Here is an 18113-nt window from a genome sequence, read left to right on the forward strand (position 1 = left end):
TGGTAAGTCTACCATAAATCTCCTTATTCAAACATTTAAATACACATTGGGGAGCGATTCATTTGTTTCACCCCAAGGCTGCCACTAGATGGCGCTGAATGGAGAAATGCAATTGTTGCTCTGTTTGTATGCGAACAGCTGTGTGTGGGGGGGGGCATTTTTCAGATCGCAGCCTCCTGAGGCGTGAGCCAGAATGTGTGATGAATTGGCACTTTGGGCACCCAAAGCGGTGCTTTAGACTGGTTTACTTGCTTTGCACAGCTAAACCCGGTACTAACGTGCACACAAGCAGCACTAGTCACCGCTGGGCGGGACAAATTAATTGAACCCGTAAAACAATTCTCCCCCCTCCCCCCCATTGAGTTGCTTAGTATTCTTTTAGGAGTCTTCTGAAGTCTTAGAAAAAGCTATTTTCAGGGTTGCCTGGAGCAGCCCCACCTGTTAGTGACCTGCACTGCAGGCACCAACTTACAAACTGAGCTTGAGTGCCTGGAGGCGGGGCTATAGAGGAGGCGGTGCAATGCATCCTGGGAACAGTCAAAGCTTTAGCCTGTTGGTGCCTCAGATCAAGATCCAACGCTACACCCCAATGTTATTCCCTGTGGAATCCGGTATTCCCCGCTGCAGAAATATTATTCTGAGCTTTTTTCTTTACTAATTTAAAGGTTACATTCAGTGGAATCCAAAAATTATGTATCCATAATCTGAATGACCCACCTTGCGGTTAACGTACCATAGTCTGAGAACCTATAGGATCTATTGCAGGCATGTCCAAACTGCGGCCCTCCAGCTGTTGTGAAACTACATATCCCAGCATGCTCTGGCACAGTTTTGCTATCAGAGAATGCTAAAGCTGTCAGGGCATGCTGGGATGTGTAGTTTCTCAACAGCTGGAGGGCCGCAGTTTGGACATGCCTGATCTAGTGCATAGTTTAGTATTTTCATGTAACGTACATCAGATCTGAATATACATTTACCAATGTATATTTGTAAATGTGAATTTTGGCCTTTGTAAACTAAGTTGCCATTCTTGCTCTTCATTTACAGCCTTGGATTTGGAATATACATGGTATGGGTTTAATCTGCATAAAGGGGGGACATGTACTAAGCAGCGATAAAAGTGGAGAAGCTGCCCAAGGCAACCAATCAGCTGCTCTGTATACTTATAAAATTATGCAAATTATAAATGTTACGTCGATGCTGATTGGTTGCCATGGGCAACTTTTCCACTGGCACACCTCCACTTTTATCACTTCTTAGTACATGTTCCACTTATGCTGCATTCAGATAGCAAATGCCGGATCCTACCCGGTAAGAGAAACGTGTACTTATCGGGTGGGATCCGGCATTTGAGCTCCGTTGCTGGCTTTCCGACCCGGCAATATAACGGGTTGGTTGCAATAGCAGCGGAGGGCGCAGCAGCAGCAGGGGTGGAGGCGGCGCCGGGAGATGAGCTCATCTCCTGCGCTGCCTCTCCCTATGCTGTGAATGGGAGCCGCATCGCATCGGAATGGCTCCCATTCACACTGCGCCTGACCCGGTAATCAACCCGGTAATAACCCTTCTTTTTTACCGGGTTGAATTATCGGGTCAGGCGACCCGCTAATTCACCAAAGGACCTTTCACATCGCACACGGACCCGTTTCGACACGGCAATATGCCGTGTCGATACCAGGTTTTTAGTGCGATGTGAAAGGGGTATAAGTCTCTTGCATCATCTATACCAGAGACCGGCACCCAGTGGTTCGCCAACCACTGGAAAACGACATCCCAGCATGCACTGGGTGACATACCAATCAACCATCTAGAGTCGATACTACATTTCCAGAATAAAGATGTAACCGTTCCATATGGCTGTTTAGGGCCCGAATCAGGCGGCACCAACTTTGCAACTATGGCCACCTGATATTTAACTCCTTTATAGACAAGGAAACCTAGGCCTGGGAGACTCCCACCTTCTTCTGCAGCATGCTCCGTATCGCTGTCTTCTTCTTCTTTCTCCGCAGTTGTAGATGGAGCTTCTGCGTCATCAGTCATGTCACTGGAAGACTGGCTGGATGAGGAGTCAAGCTGGTCAGAATGCTCCTCTTCCTCGTCTTCCGTGTCGAATTTCAGTCTCTTCACTTCGTGCTCTTCTGCCGGGTCTTCCTCCAAGTGCTTGTTCTTTACAGTACTTGGTGGAGAACTTTCATCGGGAGATAGGGAATCACTGCCAGTGAGAAAAAAAAAAATTACAAAAAAAAACACGATATGGAAATGTACCACCAACAGTGGTAAGGTCATAGAGTAACATTCTAGCTGAGCAATGCTGCGGAGTCACTCTCTGATCTGTAACTAGCGGGTTCACAGTGCTATTCCAGGACAGCAAGAAACAGACTAAGCACACACAGGAAGTATTCCCAAATAAGAATCTGCTATCCATATTTAGGATATTTCTATATTTCTTTGTGCTCATTTGACCTCTACTAATGAATTCAGCTTGGGTTTACTTCATTTAGTACTCTGTAATTAAGGCTTAAAATGTGTCCTGGATGCAAATGGCCAGGCTGAGGCCTAGGAAGGTCAAATTATGAATCTGAATGGAAATGAGCAACTAGTGCCATTCTCTGAAGCACAATCCGTTATGTATGCAACAAGTATTAATGTAAATAAGGTAATTAACCACTGGTGCGGGAGTGGAAAACAAAGGAGGATAGAGCAGCATTACTTGTCTTCAAATCCTCTCTCTGCAAGATGCACTCTTACAAACAAAGGCATAGAGTGGCAATGGGGAACATGCTCAAATATAAGAGGGCTTGGGTAAATATATGAACAGGGAATTCCTGATCAAGAGCAAAGCTACTCAGTAAGCCCAGAGGCACGATAGAGTACGCCACTCTGTCGCTTACTTCTCATGTTCACCAAACACGAGAAACAGGTAACGTCCCGCACTAAAAGGACCATTCATCGTCTCATTTGGGGATACTCATCCCTTCACGCAACTTCTCTGGAGATTAATCCCAGGGCCTAAGAAAAGTGCTTACTCTCATGACAGTTTAAAGTGATAGATAACCTGTGAGTCTTGTCTTTCTGTAGTACATCAGAGTCCTTATTCTCAGCACCATCAGGTAAACCGTTTGTGGTCATGGGGCTCGACGAGAGCGAAAGCTTCGGTCTGCTCAGAGGTCTTGGGGTTCCTGGGCCGTTAATGTTTGATCTGAAAGACAAATTATGATGTTTTTGCTTTGTTTTAAAACAGGGTTGGCTGTTTTAAACCCCCTTAGTTTAAATCAAATGGGTTTGTTTGTTTGTTTGTTTTTAACACTTTTTTTGTATTATGCTGCAGCTACAGGCTCAGCGCCTGATACCAAAAGCAAAACCAAAAAAACACACTAGTGTTTTTACTGAAAATGCCAGTGGCATGCCCAGTGCTAATGCTTAACTGCTCGGTCTGTGTTTCTCAGAAAAGTGCCTTTGCATTTTCCATTTTTATTACTGTTCAGATTTATTTAATTATAAGAAGTAATAAGTAGGACTAATGCTTAACATTAACTTGTTCTAATTTTCAATGTCATCTACCTCCAAGTGTATGTATTAATATGTTTAATCTACACATATTCAGATGTAATAGAAATAAGCTGTAAAAATTTGATTTAAAGATGTAAAATAAAATCAAAGCCTAATAACATTTTTTTTTTTTTTTTAAATAAACGTTTGTTTTTCTCTCCAACCCTATTTTAAATTGCTGGAAGTAATGAATAAGAATCCATAATGAAATAGATGACATACACCTCTATGTAATATCAGTCGTCATGCCCAGCATATACTCTTACCTGTCCGTGTAACTTTGGGAGTTTCCAGGGAACATCACACCATTCATACGATTTAGGCTGCTTGAATTGTTTTTCCTAGGAGATAATGGATTGTACTTAATCAATCAGTTTTGCTTGTAAAAAAATAAATAAAAAATAAATAAAACAAACACACACAAGAAAAAAATAAAACAAAAAACAACCACACAACTTGAAAACAACAAATGTCTGAGACTGCTTATTAGCCAATCGCTGACTTGCTGCTATACACAAATCCGGATAGACTGTCACAAATGAAGCAGACAGGCCAAAAGCAGGATTTTGGTACTTATCGGTAAATCCCTTTCTCTGATTTCACAAGGGACACTGGAGTTCTTTTTACTCCTGTCTGTCCGAAAAGACAGTGCTGCCAGTCCCTCCTTAAAGGAGGCATCGGAGAGGAAATTAAAAGGACATTCATTTTGTAATTTACAGTCCGATGCCTCCTTTAAGGAGGGACTGGCAGCGCTGTCTTTTCGGACATACAAATCGCTGTAAAGAGCACTCCGGTGCCCCCTAGTGGATGAAGGAGATATACATATACAGATTGTCCCCATGTTGCTGGGCCCGGTGACTGCAGTCCTAGCTCTGTGCCTGAGAACTGTTGCATTTAGCTCACAGATAACACATGCAGCATCAGCATGACAAGATTGTCTCTTACATGCTTACGCAGTAGGCTCCCACTGCAGCCAGCCAGAACAGATCTTAGCAAGGACCTGACTGATCTGCATTGGGAAGGGTAAGGCTGGGTACACACTGAGCGGTATGCCGTCCAATCCGGTGGATCGCACCAACATATCGCTCACATCTGTGTATACTGGGCAGTGTGTATGCCCAATATGCGGGTGGCCTTGATTGCTAGCGACATAGGTATGCTAACAAAGGACGGAACAGTGATCGCTCAATGTGTACCCAGGTTCTGATATGTTGGTCCGTCACATCGGCTAGATGCACATTGCTCCAGTGTGTGCCCAGCACAGGGGCAGCAGGAGGACATATGCCAGGTCCCTTTACTAGTATAAATATATACTGCAGGCATTGCGTATTCCCGGCAAGTCTGCTGAATGTTTTAAAGTAGCACTCATTTAAAAAGGCAAAAGCAAAACTGTTTTTGCCTTTTTTAAATGAATGCTACTTTGAAACACGGGGACGGACACGCCGGGAACACGCCAATGTCTGCAGTTTGCAGGCCAATACAGTTACCACATAAAGATTGGAATCCAGGAAAACAAATGCTCATAAAAATGTCCTTTTTACATCAGCCCGCCATTTATATTAGTACAATGTTAGGAGTACACGGTCAGGTGACTGTGCCCACTTTGTGCTGTACACCAACGGAGCAACCACACAAGAGTGGCAGAGCACTGGTACGAAACCAACAGTCACGCCCCTTTCCCAACATGAATCTCACTATTTCACCTTGTGAATGATATTACTACCAGTCATGCGTGTAACAAGATGCTTGTAAGTTTAACTTGAATGCGTCATACTCACTCAAACGTGGGATACACACAGCTGACAACCATGACGTTCTGCAAGAGACAAAAAAACACTCAGTAAATCCTCAGCAGGGAGGCCACCAGGCAACACCGTCAGTCCAATGAGCTTTCCCATTGACCCTGCAAGCACAGCGGATGTACAGATGGGTTGTACATAGACAGCAATAGCACCTGCTGGGAAGGGATGCTGTGTGGCCTTATTCTCATTATGGTCAGATACTGATTTGTCCACTTCTGAAGAAAATGACCTAAGATTGCCGTACACAAAATGATACTCTACCAGATCAGGTTTATGGTGATCAGAAGACTGCAATTCCCACCCCACCATCACGTTTGTGGTTGCACCTGACCAGAACCAAACAGACGCATCCAAAGCTCTGCGATCGTTACAATTGCTCAGCCGGTCAGACTTCTGGGAATCCCCCAATCAGCAATAGATGCAAGTGTAAGGGCTACTCTTTACGTAATGTTAATCTATGACATATGGACCTGAAGAAAATGTCCCAGGAGTAGCAGGACGCTAATCGTAACACTGAACACAGTACTTAAAATATATAATGCAAAAAATATCACATGTAAATGTAGTCTCTATAGTTGTACAATAAGCCTATAAGACATAACATGCTAACTTGGAGCTTTGTCCATCAAAGTAGAGAGAGTTTTAAAATAACCTTTTCCACTCCTCGGAGAAACTTGTCCGTGCCAGTGTAATTCCTGCGGGGTTCAGTGACCAGCTCACAGAGCCGCTGAATAGTGAACGGTGTCCTTGGAAAAAAAAAAAAAAAAAGAGGCAAGAAACCATTGTTACATGCAACATTTATAAAACCGTACGGCATTAACAATTTCTAGAATGTTAATTATTAAAATCAGGGATATAAAAAAAAATGGTCATGTCTGCATAATATTCACACAATCTACTGTTTTCGCAGGAGGAAAATAAATCCAACATCAAATATTAAAGTGCACCATAGTGACCAGAGAGTTTGCAGGGATGAACACTATAAAACGTTTCAGATTATTTCTCAGGGCTGACATCACTTTTCTGATTGTACTGTATACTGAATGTTATTTGATGCTTGGAGTCCTTGATTAGTAAGAAGGTATACAGGTTATTGAAGTGAATGGTGGGGGGGGAAGGAGGATTTTAAAATTACCTACCGGTAAATCCTTTTCTCGTAGTCCATTAGGGATATTGGGGAATCTAGTACGATGGGGTCCAAAGGAGCCGGTGCACTTTAAATTTCTTCACTGGGTGTGCTGGCTCCTCCCCTCTATGCCCCCTTCCACAGGCAGTATAGGTAAAAACATGCCCGAAGGAGAAAAGACATATGAGAGAAGGAAACATGACAACAAAGAGTGGTGAGATTTACATACCAGCACACCACTAACATATAACAACCAGCAACAGCTGGTAACAGCAACTGCTGAACAGGTAACCACATAAAAGAGAACCTGCAGAAAAGTTGACACACTGAGGCGGGCGCCCAATATCCATTATGGACTACGAGAAAAGGATTTACCGGTAGGTAATTAAAATCCTATTTTCTCTAGCATCCACATAAGGGATATTGGGGAATCTAGTACGATGGGGACGTCCAAAAGCTCCCAGAACGTGTGGAGACTGCTGCAGCACCGCCTGCCCAAACTGAGTATCCTCTTTAGCCAGGGTATCAAATTTGTAGAACTTCACAAAGGTGTACTTCCCCGACCAGGCAGCAGCTCGGCCAGACTCCACGGGCAGCCACCAAAGAAGAGCCCACTGGATCTTGTAGAGTGGGCCTTCAGAGACTAAAGGTCCATACACACTTGCCGATAAAATGAGCGACGTCGCTCATTTTCCCCCTCCATGAGCGACGTCGCTCATTTTATCGGCAAGCGTGTATGCCGCCAGCGACGACCGATGCGCAGCCCCGCGGGTTGGCAACGATCGTCGCTGTCGGTAGGGCATGCATGCAGGATCTGGACTGTCGACCAAGGCCTGCATGCAGGGCTGGCGGAGGCATGACGTCACTGAGCGATATGAGCGGTCATATCGCTCAGTGTGTACAGACGGCTGCCGACTGGCCGGCCCGGGGGTGGGAAATATTAGACGATGTCGCTCATAGAGCGACATCGTCTAATGTGTATGGACCTTTTGGAACAGGTAAGGCTGCCGACTAGAGATGAGCGGATTCGGTTTTACTTGGTTCTCAAAACCGAATCTTATTGGCTATCCAAAACACGTGACATCCGTGAGCCAATTAGATACCGTTTTGAGAACCGAGTAAAACCGAACCCGCTCATCTCTACTGCCGACACATAGGCTTGTTGGATAGTAAGCCTAATCCAACGAGCAATGGACTGCTTCTAAGCAGGACAACCTTTTTTCTGCGCATCACAGAGCACTGTCGAAGTCGAACAAGGAATCAGTCTTTCTGATCTGAGCTGTTTGCTTGACATAGATTTTCAAGGCACGCACAGCATCCAATGCCTCTGGAGGAGCAGAAGCATTAGAACTGGACGGAACCTCAATAGGTTGATTCAGGTGAAACGCGGAGACAACCTTCGGCAGGAACTACTGTCTAGTCCGGAGCTCCGCTCTGTCCTTGTAAAAGACAGAGGGGTCTATTCATGTAGCAGTGAAAAGCCCTGTTTTGCGTTAAACAGGGCTTTTCTCTGTATACTGCAATTCAAAGAGCGGGTTACCGCGGAGAAGTCCCTGACTTCTCCAGCGGTACCCCCGCTCTGTGCCTGAATCGCATCACCATACCTTTGTATGGCGAGTGCGATTCATGAAGGTACGTAAAGCTCTGCTTTCCGCTTCTCCATGGAGTTCAGTTTCGCCATCTCGGGACGGCGTAACCTGAACTGTAGTGCGGAGACAGCAGGGAAGCTCAATGCTTCCCTGCTCGGCACCTGGTGCTGGCTCCGCCCTCGACCTCCCAACAACCACTGCGGCCTGCCGGGAGGTCAACAAACTGTGCATGCGCAAAGGGACCCGCCGCTGGACTCCGCGCATCGCAGGGAGGGGCCGCTGGAGATGACCTCACCGCAGGAGCCCCAGACACCGCAGCGCATCGTCGGAAGGGTGAGTATACATGAATTGCTACTTATTACAGCTATACATCGCATCGAAGCGATGTATAGTGATAAGTAGCAATTCTGTTTTCGTTTTCTTTATAAATAGACCCCCAAGTACAGACATTTACACGATAAGGCCCCCAATTATGAGACACATCTAGCAGAAGCCAGGGCCAGTAACATCACCATCTCCCACGTGAGGTACTTGTCTTCTACAGTCATCAGAGGTTCAAACCAGGAGGACTGTAGAAATTCCAACACTACTTTCAAATCCCAGGGTGCCGTAGGCGGCACAAAAGAAGGTTGTATGTGGAGTTCCCCCTGCAAGAAGGTCTGAACTTCTGGAAGAAAATTGAGAGCGCTGAAATCTGGACCTTAAATGGAACCCAGACGTAAGCCCTTATCCACACCAGCCTGCAGGAAACGTAAGAAACATTTCAAGTGGAACTCCGCAGGTGGATACGTGCGTTCCTCGCACCAAGAGACATATCTTCACCAGATATGATGATAGTGTTTTGACGTCACAGGCTTCCTGGCCTGAACCATGGTAACAATAACCTTTTTGGAAAAGCCCTTGTGAGCTAGGATATTCTGCTCAACCTCCATGGCATCAAATGAAGTTGCCGTAAGTCCGGGTAGACGAACGGTCCTTGTTGAAGAAGATCTCTTCTGAGAGGAAGAGGCCAAGGGTCTTCGATGGACATGTCCAGAAGATCCGCATACCACGCCCTCCAAGGCCAAGCCGGGGCTATCAGAATTGCCTGGACTCCCTGATTGCTGATGGCGTTTGAGCACCCTTGGGAGCAACGGAATCGAAGGAAACAGGTAGACCAGCAGGTAAAGCCAAGGCGACATCAGTGCATCTACTGCCCACGCCTGAGGGTCCCTGGTTCTTGAGCAATACCAGTGAAGCTTCCTGTTGAGGCGAGAAGCCATCATGTCTATCTGTGCACAGCCCCACCGGTGGACGATATGCTGGAACACCTGATGGGGGAGAACCCACTACACCAGGTGGAAATCATGACGACTCAGGAAGTCTGCTTCCCAGTTGTCTACTCCAAGAATGAAGATTGCAAACATTGCGCTTGCATTTCTTTCTGTCCAGAGGAGTATCCTTGACACCTCTCACATGCAGGCTCTGCTTTTTGTCCCTCCTTGCCAACTGACGTACGGCACTGCTGTGGCGTTGTCAGACTGTACTTGGATCACGTGATCCCTGAGCAGAGGAGAGGCCTGAAGCAGAGCATTGTAGATTGCCCAAAGTTCCAGAATATTGATTGGAAGGAGGCTTTCGTGGGCTGACCACCTGCCCTGGAACTGCTCCCCTTGGGTGACAGTTCCCCATCCCCTTACTCGCATCCGTTGTGAGGAAGGTCCAATCGTGAATTCCAAACTCCGGCCCTCCAGAAGATTGGAGGACTGCAGCCACCACAGAAGCGAAATCCTGGCCTGAGGCGACAGCCGTATCATCCAGTGCATCTGAAGATGTGTCAGGACCATTTGCTCAGGAGATCCAGCTGAAAAGTCCTGGCATGGAACCTCCCATATTGGATTGCCTCGTATGAGGCAACCATTTTTCCCAACAATCTTATGCAAAGATAAATGGACACTCGAGTTGGTCGGAACACCATGCGGACCATCTCATGAAGTGTTCTCGGCTTGTCCTCTGGTAGGAACACCGTCTGGGCCACAGTATCCAGCAACATCCCCAGGACCAGGAGCCGCTGAGTAAGCTCCAGGTGGGACTTCTATAAGTTGAGGATCCACCCATGGTGTGACCGAAATTGGATAATGCGGTCGATATGGAGCAACAAAAGCTCCCTGGATCTTGCTTTGATCAGGAGATCGTCCAGGTAAGGGACAATATTGACTCCCTGGACCCAGAGCTGGAACATCATCTCCGCCATCACCTTTGTGGACAGGCCGAAGGGCAGTGCCTGGAATTGGTAGAGATTGTCCAGCAGGGCAAACCTCAGGTACACCTGATGAGGTGGCCAAATCGGAATATGGAGGTAGGCGTCTTTGATATCCAAGGAAACCATTAATTCCTGTTCTTCCAGGCCCGCAATCACTGCTCACAAGGATTCCATTTTGAACTTGAACACTTTCAGGTAAGGATTCAAGGACTTTAGATTCAAAATGGGTCTTGCTGAACCATCCGGTTTCAGTACCACAAACAGGTTGGAGTAATAACCCTTGCCTCATTGTGGTATTGGCACTGGAATAACATAGGACTGGACCAACTTTAGGATGGCCTGTTGCAACGTAACCTGCATATCCTCCAAAGCTGGTAAGCTTGATTTGAAAAATCATTGGGAAGGAGCACTGTCGAACTCCAGTATGTAGCCTTGAGAAACTAGATCCCTGACCCAGGTATACTGGAAGGAAGCCTCCCAGATGCGGCTGAAGTGACGCACTCGAGCTCCCACCTCAAGGTGGGTGGGCACCGTCATGCTGAGGCCTTGGTGGAAGCAGAACTGGTGGTCTGTTCCTGACAGCTGGTGCTTGCAGGCTTTCTTGACTTACCTCTGGTGCCTCTAGTCGCATTGGCGGCACCTCTGGCCTTAGATTGAAATCTGTGAGACTGAAAGGACTGTACAGACGGCCCAGGGTAGGAGCGTTTCGCCAGCAGGGCCCCAGAGGGGAGAAACGTGGATTTCCCAGCCGTAACTTTGTAAATCCATGTATGCAATTCAACCCCAAAGAGCCATTCCTCTGAAAAGGGGAAGGATTCCACACTGCATTTGGATTCCGCGGCCGCTATCAACTGACGCCACCACAAGGCCCTGCGCGCCGACACTGCCATGGCAGAGGTCCTAGCATTAATGTTCCCCATCTCCTTGAGGGAATCAGAGGACGCGTGTAGTGTCCTGAATGTGCTTTAGGAGGGTCACCATAGTGACCAGGGGCATAGCACCGTAGAGGCTCTCCTGAATTTGATTGGCCCATGAATGAATGGCATGGGTCATCCAGCAACCCACAATGATCGGCCTTTGCGATACACCTGCTGCCATCTAAATAGATTTGAGTGTAGCTTCTATTTTCCTAACCCCAGGATCCTTTATGGTAAAGTACCCCGGGGCAGGCAGTACCGCCTTTTTGGACAGTCGGGAGACTGATACGTCAACCCCTGGGGGTTCCTCCCAAAATTTCCTACCTTAAGGAGCAAATGGGAGAGTGCGCAAAAACTTTTTTGACACTTGGAATTTCTTGTCTGGATTTTTCCAGGCCAACTTGAATAGGTCATCTGACGCTGCAGAATCAGGGAAAGTCACAATAGGCTTGTTTTGTGTAAAGAAAAACGACTGCTGTGACACAGTGTCCTCTAGAGGGAACTTTACCACGTTCCGTATAGCCAGAATTAGGCAGAATCGGTTTCCCCACTAACAGGGTCCAAGTCCTCCCCATCCTCCTGTATATCCTCATCTGTGTCAGATAGTAGAGCACGCTTTTGTGGTCCTGAATGAGCGGAGGGGGCTGAGCAACATCTGCCCTAACATCTAAATCTGTAACAGTCTGTTGTAGTTTTTCTGAACATTAGCAGTGAGCTGGGATGACATATCAGACATCATAGTTTTAAAAGACCCTAAGCCAGTGGCGCTCTGGACCCTCTCCAGCAGCACCCGCCCCAGAATCAGATGATAATGGAGATAATCTGGTGTGGCATACACTGCAGTTTGTGTTTACCCTTGTTTCACAATAAGCACAATCACAGACAGCAATATATTGCAACCCTGCCCTACTGTGAGAGGAGACACAGAGAGTAGGACACCAGCACACTCCTAGCCGTACAGCCCCAGTGAGGCTGACCGCTAACTTAATCACAGTAAACACTAAAAGTCTGTCCTGGAGAGGACACAGACTGTGTACATTAGCGGCTCTCCCCCTTTACGATACCAGATATCCAGCGTGTCTAAGGAGTCAGGAAGCAGTGTGTGTGCTGTCCATGGCTGCAGTAAGCAGAGGAAGGCGTCAAAATGCCTCTGGTCCCGCTCTGAGTTAGCTCCGCCCACTCCAATGGCACCGGAGCTACAGTTATTTATACTGGCAATGTCTCCTTTCAGCTTAAAAACATCACAACAACAAGTGCTAGTCTAAGCGATTGTGAGCCAGTCTACACAGGGGATCTTAGCAGGACACACCCAGGAGGGTCCCGCATGCCGTGCCCAGCCGCACAGTGTACCGGGGGGCCCCCCTAGGTGTCCCCTTCAGGCAGTGTTAGGGGTATGCAGCGTGATGCGGCTGTGACAGCCAAGGCGCAGTGCCCCGCTGAACAACCACCACCCCTCAGGACAGTGGCCCTGCAGCGGGGAAGCGGCTCTGCACCTCGTAAGGTCGGTGACTGCACCCCACCCCCCCCTCCTCCTAACTCCCACGGTGCAGGTATGCTGTTGCCCAAACAGCATACCAAAAACAACAAACATTAAAAAGAAATTGAAAACTCTCTGGAGCTGCAGAGATGTGCATCCTCTCCTGAGGGCACTTTCTTCTAAACTGCGTGTGGGAGGGGGCATAGAGGGGAGGAGGAGCCAGCACACCCAGTGAAGAAATTTAAAGTGCACCGGCTCCTTTGGACCCCGTCTATACCCCATCGTACTATATTCCCCAATATCCCTTATGGATGCTAGAGAAAAATAATGTAAGAATATATTAACAGTCAAATTCATTACACACTGCAGAGTATAATGATCCAACTGGACTTTAACGCACAGTATGCTCAGATGCTGTTGCGCAGAGGCAAAGGCTCTGGAAAATAAGATTTTACTTACCGATAAATCTATTTCTCATAGTCCGTAGTGGATGCTGGGGACTCCGTCAGGACCATGGGGAATAGCGGCTCCGCAGGAGACTGGGCACAAAAGCAAGCTTTTAGGATCACATGGTGTGTACTGGCTCCTCCCCCTATGACCCTCCTCCAAGCCTCAGTTAGGTACTGTGCCCGGACGAGCGTACACAATAAGGAAGGATCTTGAATCCCGGGTAAGACTCATACCAGCCACACCAATCACACCGTACAACTTGTGATTTGAACCCAATTAACAGTATGATAACAATGAAGTAGCCTCTAAAAAAGATGGCTCACAACAATAATAACCCGATTTTCTTGTAACAATAACTATGTACAAGTAATGCAGACAATCCGCACTTGGGATGGGCGCCCAGCATCCACTACGGACTATGAGAAATAGATTTATCGGTAAGTAAAATCTTATTTTCTCTAACGTCCTAGTGGATGCTGGGGACTCCGTCAGGACCATGGGGATTATACCAAAGCTCCCAAACGGGCGGGAGAGTGCGGATGACTCTGCAGCACCGAATGAGAGAACTCCAGGTCCTCCTCAGCCAGGGTATCAAATTTGTAGAATTTAGCAAACGTGTTTGCCCCTGACCAAGTAGCTGCTCGGCAAAGTTGTAAAGCCGAGACCCCTCGGGCAGCCGCCCAAGATGAGCCCACCTTCCTTGTGGAATGGGCATTTACAGATTTTGGCTGTGGCAGGCCTGCCACAGAATGTGCAAGCTGAATTGTACTACAAATCCAACGAGCAATAGTCTGCTTAGAAGCAGGAGCACCCAGCTTTTTGGGTGCCTACAACATAAACAGCAAGTCAGACTTTCTGACTCCAGCCGTCCTGGAATTATATATATATATATATATATATATATATATATATATATATATATATATATATATATATATATATATATATATTTTCAGGGCCCTGACAACGTCTAGCAACTTGGAGTCCTCCAAGTCCCTAGTAGCCGCAGGCACCACAATAGGTTGTTTCAGGTGAAACGCTGACACCACCTTAGGAAGAAACTGGGGACGAGTCCGCAGTTCTGCCCTGTCCGAATGGAAAATCAAATATGGGCTTTTGTAAGACAAAGCCGCCAATTTTGACAATCGCCTGGCCGAGGCCAGGGCCAACAGCATGGTCACTTTCCATGTGAGATATTTCAAATCCACAGATTTGAGTGGTTCAAACCAATATGATTTGAGGAATCCCAACACTACGTTGAGATCCCACGGTGCCACTGGAGGCACACAAGGGCTGTATATGCAATACTCCCTTGACAAACGTCTGGACTTCAGGAACTGAAGCCAATTCTTTCTGGAAGAAAATCTATAGGGCCGAAACTTGAACCTTAATGGACCCCAATTTGAGGCTCATAGACACTCCTGTTTGCAGGAAGTGCAGAAATCGACCTAGTTGAAATTTTTTCGTGGGGCCCTCCTGGCCTCACCCACGCAACATATTTTTACCACATGTGGTGATAACGTTGTGCGGTCACCTCCTTCCTGGCTTTGACCAGGGTAGGTATGACCTCTTCCGGAATGCCTTTTCCCTTAGGATCCGGCGTTCAAACCGCCATGCCGTCAAACGCAGTCGCGGTAAGTCTTGGAACAGACAAGGTCCCTGCTGGAGCAGGTCCTTTCTTAAAGGCCGATGCCACGGTTCCTCTTGGAACAGACATGGTACTTGCTGAAAGCAAATCCCTTCTTAGCTCCCGAGGCCATTAGTCCTCTGTGAGCATCTCTTGAAGTTCCGGTTACCAAGTCCCTCTTGGCCAATCCGGAGCCACGAGTATAGTTCTTACTCCTCTATGTCTTATAATTCTCAATACCTTGGTTATGAGAAGCAGAGAAGGGAACACATACACCGACTGTTACACCCACGGTGTTACCAGGACGTCCACAGCTATCGCCTGAAGGTCTCGTGACCTGGCGCAATACCTGTCCCATTTTTTTGTTCGGGCGGGACGCCATCATGTCCACCTTTGGTCTTTCCCAACGGTTCACAATCATGCGGAAAACTTCCCGATGAAGTTCCCACTCTCCCGGGTGGAGGTCGTGCCTGCTGAGGAAGTCTGCTTCCCAGTCGTCCACTCCCGGAATGAACACTGCTGACAGTGCTATCACATGATTTTCCGCCTAGCGAAAAATCCTTGCAGTTTTGCCACTGCCCTCCTGCTTCTTGTGCCGCCCTTTCTGTTTACGTGGGCGACTGCCGTGATGTTATCCCACTGGATCAATACCGGCTGACCTTGAAGCAGAGGTCTTGCTAAGCTTAGAGCATTATAAATTTGCTCTTAGCTCCAGTATATTTATGTGGAGAGAATTCTCCAGACTTGATCACACTCCTTGTGTGACTGCTCCCCAGCCTCTCAGGCTGGCCTCCGTGGTCACGAGCATCCAATCCTGAATGCCGAATCTGCGGCCCTCTAGAAGATGAGCACTCTGTAATCACCACAGGAGAGACACCCTTGTCCTTGGATATAGGGTTATCCGCTGATGCATCTGAAGATGCGATCCGGACCATTTGTCCAGCAGATCCCACTGAAGAGTTCTTGCGTGAAATCTGCCGAATGGAAGCGCTTCGTAATAAGCCACCATTTTTACCAGGACTCTTGTGCAATGATGCACTGACACTTTTCCTGGTTTTAGGAGGATCCAGATTAGCTCGGATAACTCCCTGGCTTTCTCCTCTGGGAGAAACACCTTTTCCTGGACTGTGTCCAGAATCATCCCTAGGACCAGCAGACGTGTCGTCGGAACAACTGCGGTTTTGGAATATTTAGAATCCACCCGTGTTGTCGTAGAACTACTTGAGATAGTGCTACTCCGACCTCCAACTGTTCTCTGGACCTTGTTCTTATCAGGAGGTCGTCCATTTTCTTTGAAGACGAATCCTCCTTTCGGTCATTACCTTGGTAAGGACCCGGGGTGCCTTGGACAATCCAACGGCATCGTCTTGAAACTGATAGTGACAGTTCTGTACCACGAACCTGAGGTACCCTTGGTGAGAAAAGGCAAATTTTGGGACATGGAGGTAAGCATCCCTGATGTCCCGGGACACCATATAGTCCCCTTGTTCTTTGCTATCACTGCTCTGAGTGACTCCATCTGGATTTGAACCCTTGTAAGTGTTCAAATTTTTCAGATTTAGAATAGGTCTCACCTAGCCTTCAGTACCACCATATAGTGTGGAGTAATACCCCTTTCCTTGTTGTCGGAGGGGTAAATTTATTATCACCTGCTGGGAATACAGCTTGTGAATTGTTTTCAATACTGCCTCCCTGTCGGAGGGAGACATTGGTACAGCAGACTACAGGAACCTGCGAGGGGGGAAACCTCTCGACATTCCAATCTGTACCCCTTGGATACTACTTGTAGGATCCAGGGGTCCTGTACGGTCCCAGCGTCATGCTGAGAACTTGGTAGAAGCGGTGGAGGGCTTCTGTTCCTGGGAATGGGCTGCCTGCTGCAGTCTTCTTCCCTTTCCTCTATCCCTGGGCAGATATGACTCTTATAGGGACGAAAGGACTGAGGCTGAAAAGACGGTGTCTTTTTCTGCAGAGATGTGACTTAGGGTAAAAAACGGTGGATTTTCCAGCAGTTGCCCTGGCCACCAGGTCCCATGGACCGACCCCAAATAACTCCTCCCCTTTATACGGCAATACATCTTTGTGCCGTTTGGAATCTGCATCACCTGACCACTGTCGTGTCCATAAACATCTTCTTGCAGATATGGACATCGCATTTACTCTTGATGCCAGAGTGCAAATATCCCTCTGCGCATCTCGCATATATAGAAATACATCCTTTAAATGCTCTATAGTCAATAAAATACTGTCCCTGTCAAAGGTATCAATATTTTTAGTCAGGGAATCCGACCAAGCCACCTCAGCTCTGCACATCCAGGCTGAGGCGATCGCTGGTCGCAGTATAACACCAGCATGTGTGTGTATACTTTTTAGGATATTTTTCAGCCTCCTATCAGCTGGCTCCTTAAGTACGGCCCTATCCGTAGATGGTACCGCCACTTGTTCTGATAAGCGTGTGAGCGCCTTATCCACCCTGAGGGGTGTTTCCCACCGCGCCTTAACTTCTGGCGGGAAAGGGTATACCGCCAATAATTTTCTATCGGGGGAAACCCACGCATCATCACACACTTCATTTAATTTATCTGCTTCAGGAAAAACTACAGGTAGTTTTTTCACCTCACACATAATACCCTTTTTTGTGGTACTTGGAGTATCAGAAATATGTAACACCTCCTTCATTGCCCTTTACGTGTGGCCCTAAAAGAAAATACGTTTGTTTCTTCACCGTCGACACTGAAATCAGTGTCCGTGTCTGGGTCTGTGTCGACCGACTGAGGTAAATGGGCATTTTACAGCCCCTGACGGTGTTTGAGACGCCTGGACAGATACTAATTTGTTCGCCGGCCCTCTCATGTCGTCAACCGGCTTGCAGCGTGTTGACATTGTCACGTAATTTCCATAAATAAGCCATCCATTCCGGTGTCGACTCCCTAGAGAGTGACATCACCATTACAGGCAATTTGCTCCGCCTCCTCACCAATATTTTCCTCATACATGTCGACACACGTACCGACATACAGCACACACATAGGGAATGCTCTGATAGAGGACAGGACCCACTAGCCCTTTGGGGAGACAGAGGGAGAGTTTGCCAGCACACACCAAAACGCTATAATTATCCAGGGACAACCTTTATATAAGTGTTCCTCCCTTATAGCATTTTAATATATATACATATCGCCAAATCAGTGCCCCCCCTCTCTGTTTTAACCCTGTTTCTGTAGTGCAGTGCAGGGGAGAGCATGGGAGCCTTCCCACCAGCCTTTCTGTGAGGGAAAATGGCGCTGTGTGCTGAGGAGAATAGGCCCCGCCCCCTTTTCGGCGGGCTTCTTCTCCG

At 47.4% G+C, this 18113-nt stretch overlaps 1 protein-coding gene across 2 annotated transcripts in view; it reads right to left on the reverse strand.

Annotated features, from left to right (window-relative positions):
* PPP4R2 (protein phosphatase 4 regulatory subunit 2) overlaps nucleotides 1-18113 on the reverse strand; it is a 79401-nt gene that overhangs the window by 15463 nt on the left and 45825 nt on the right. For both annotated transcript variants that reach the window (XR_010187002.1, XM_063941030.1), the window contains exons 3-7: nucleotides 6001-6094; nucleotides 5325-5362; nucleotides 3813-3887; nucleotides 3053-3196; nucleotides 1956-2209 (exon numbers count right to left, since the gene is read on the reverse strand). Coding sequence is in view for 1 of the 2 variants with exons in the window: in XM_063941030.1 (XP_063797100.1) it covers nucleotides 1956-2209; nucleotides 3053-3196; nucleotides 3813-3887; nucleotides 5325-5362; nucleotides 6001-6094 (605 nt within the window). In the remaining variant the exon portion in view is untranslated. The remainder of the gene's footprint in view (nucleotides 1-1955; nucleotides 2210-3052; nucleotides 3197-3812; nucleotides 3888-5324; nucleotides 5363-6000; nucleotides 6095-18113) is intronic.

This window comes from Pseudophryne corroboree, chromosome 9 (assembly GCF_028390025.1).
Source record: "Pseudophryne corroboree isolate aPseCor3 chromosome 9, aPseCor3.hap2, whole genome shotgun sequence".
Lineage (NCBI taxonomy): Eukaryota > Metazoa > Chordata > Amphibia > Anura > Myobatrachidae > Pseudophryne > Pseudophryne corroboree.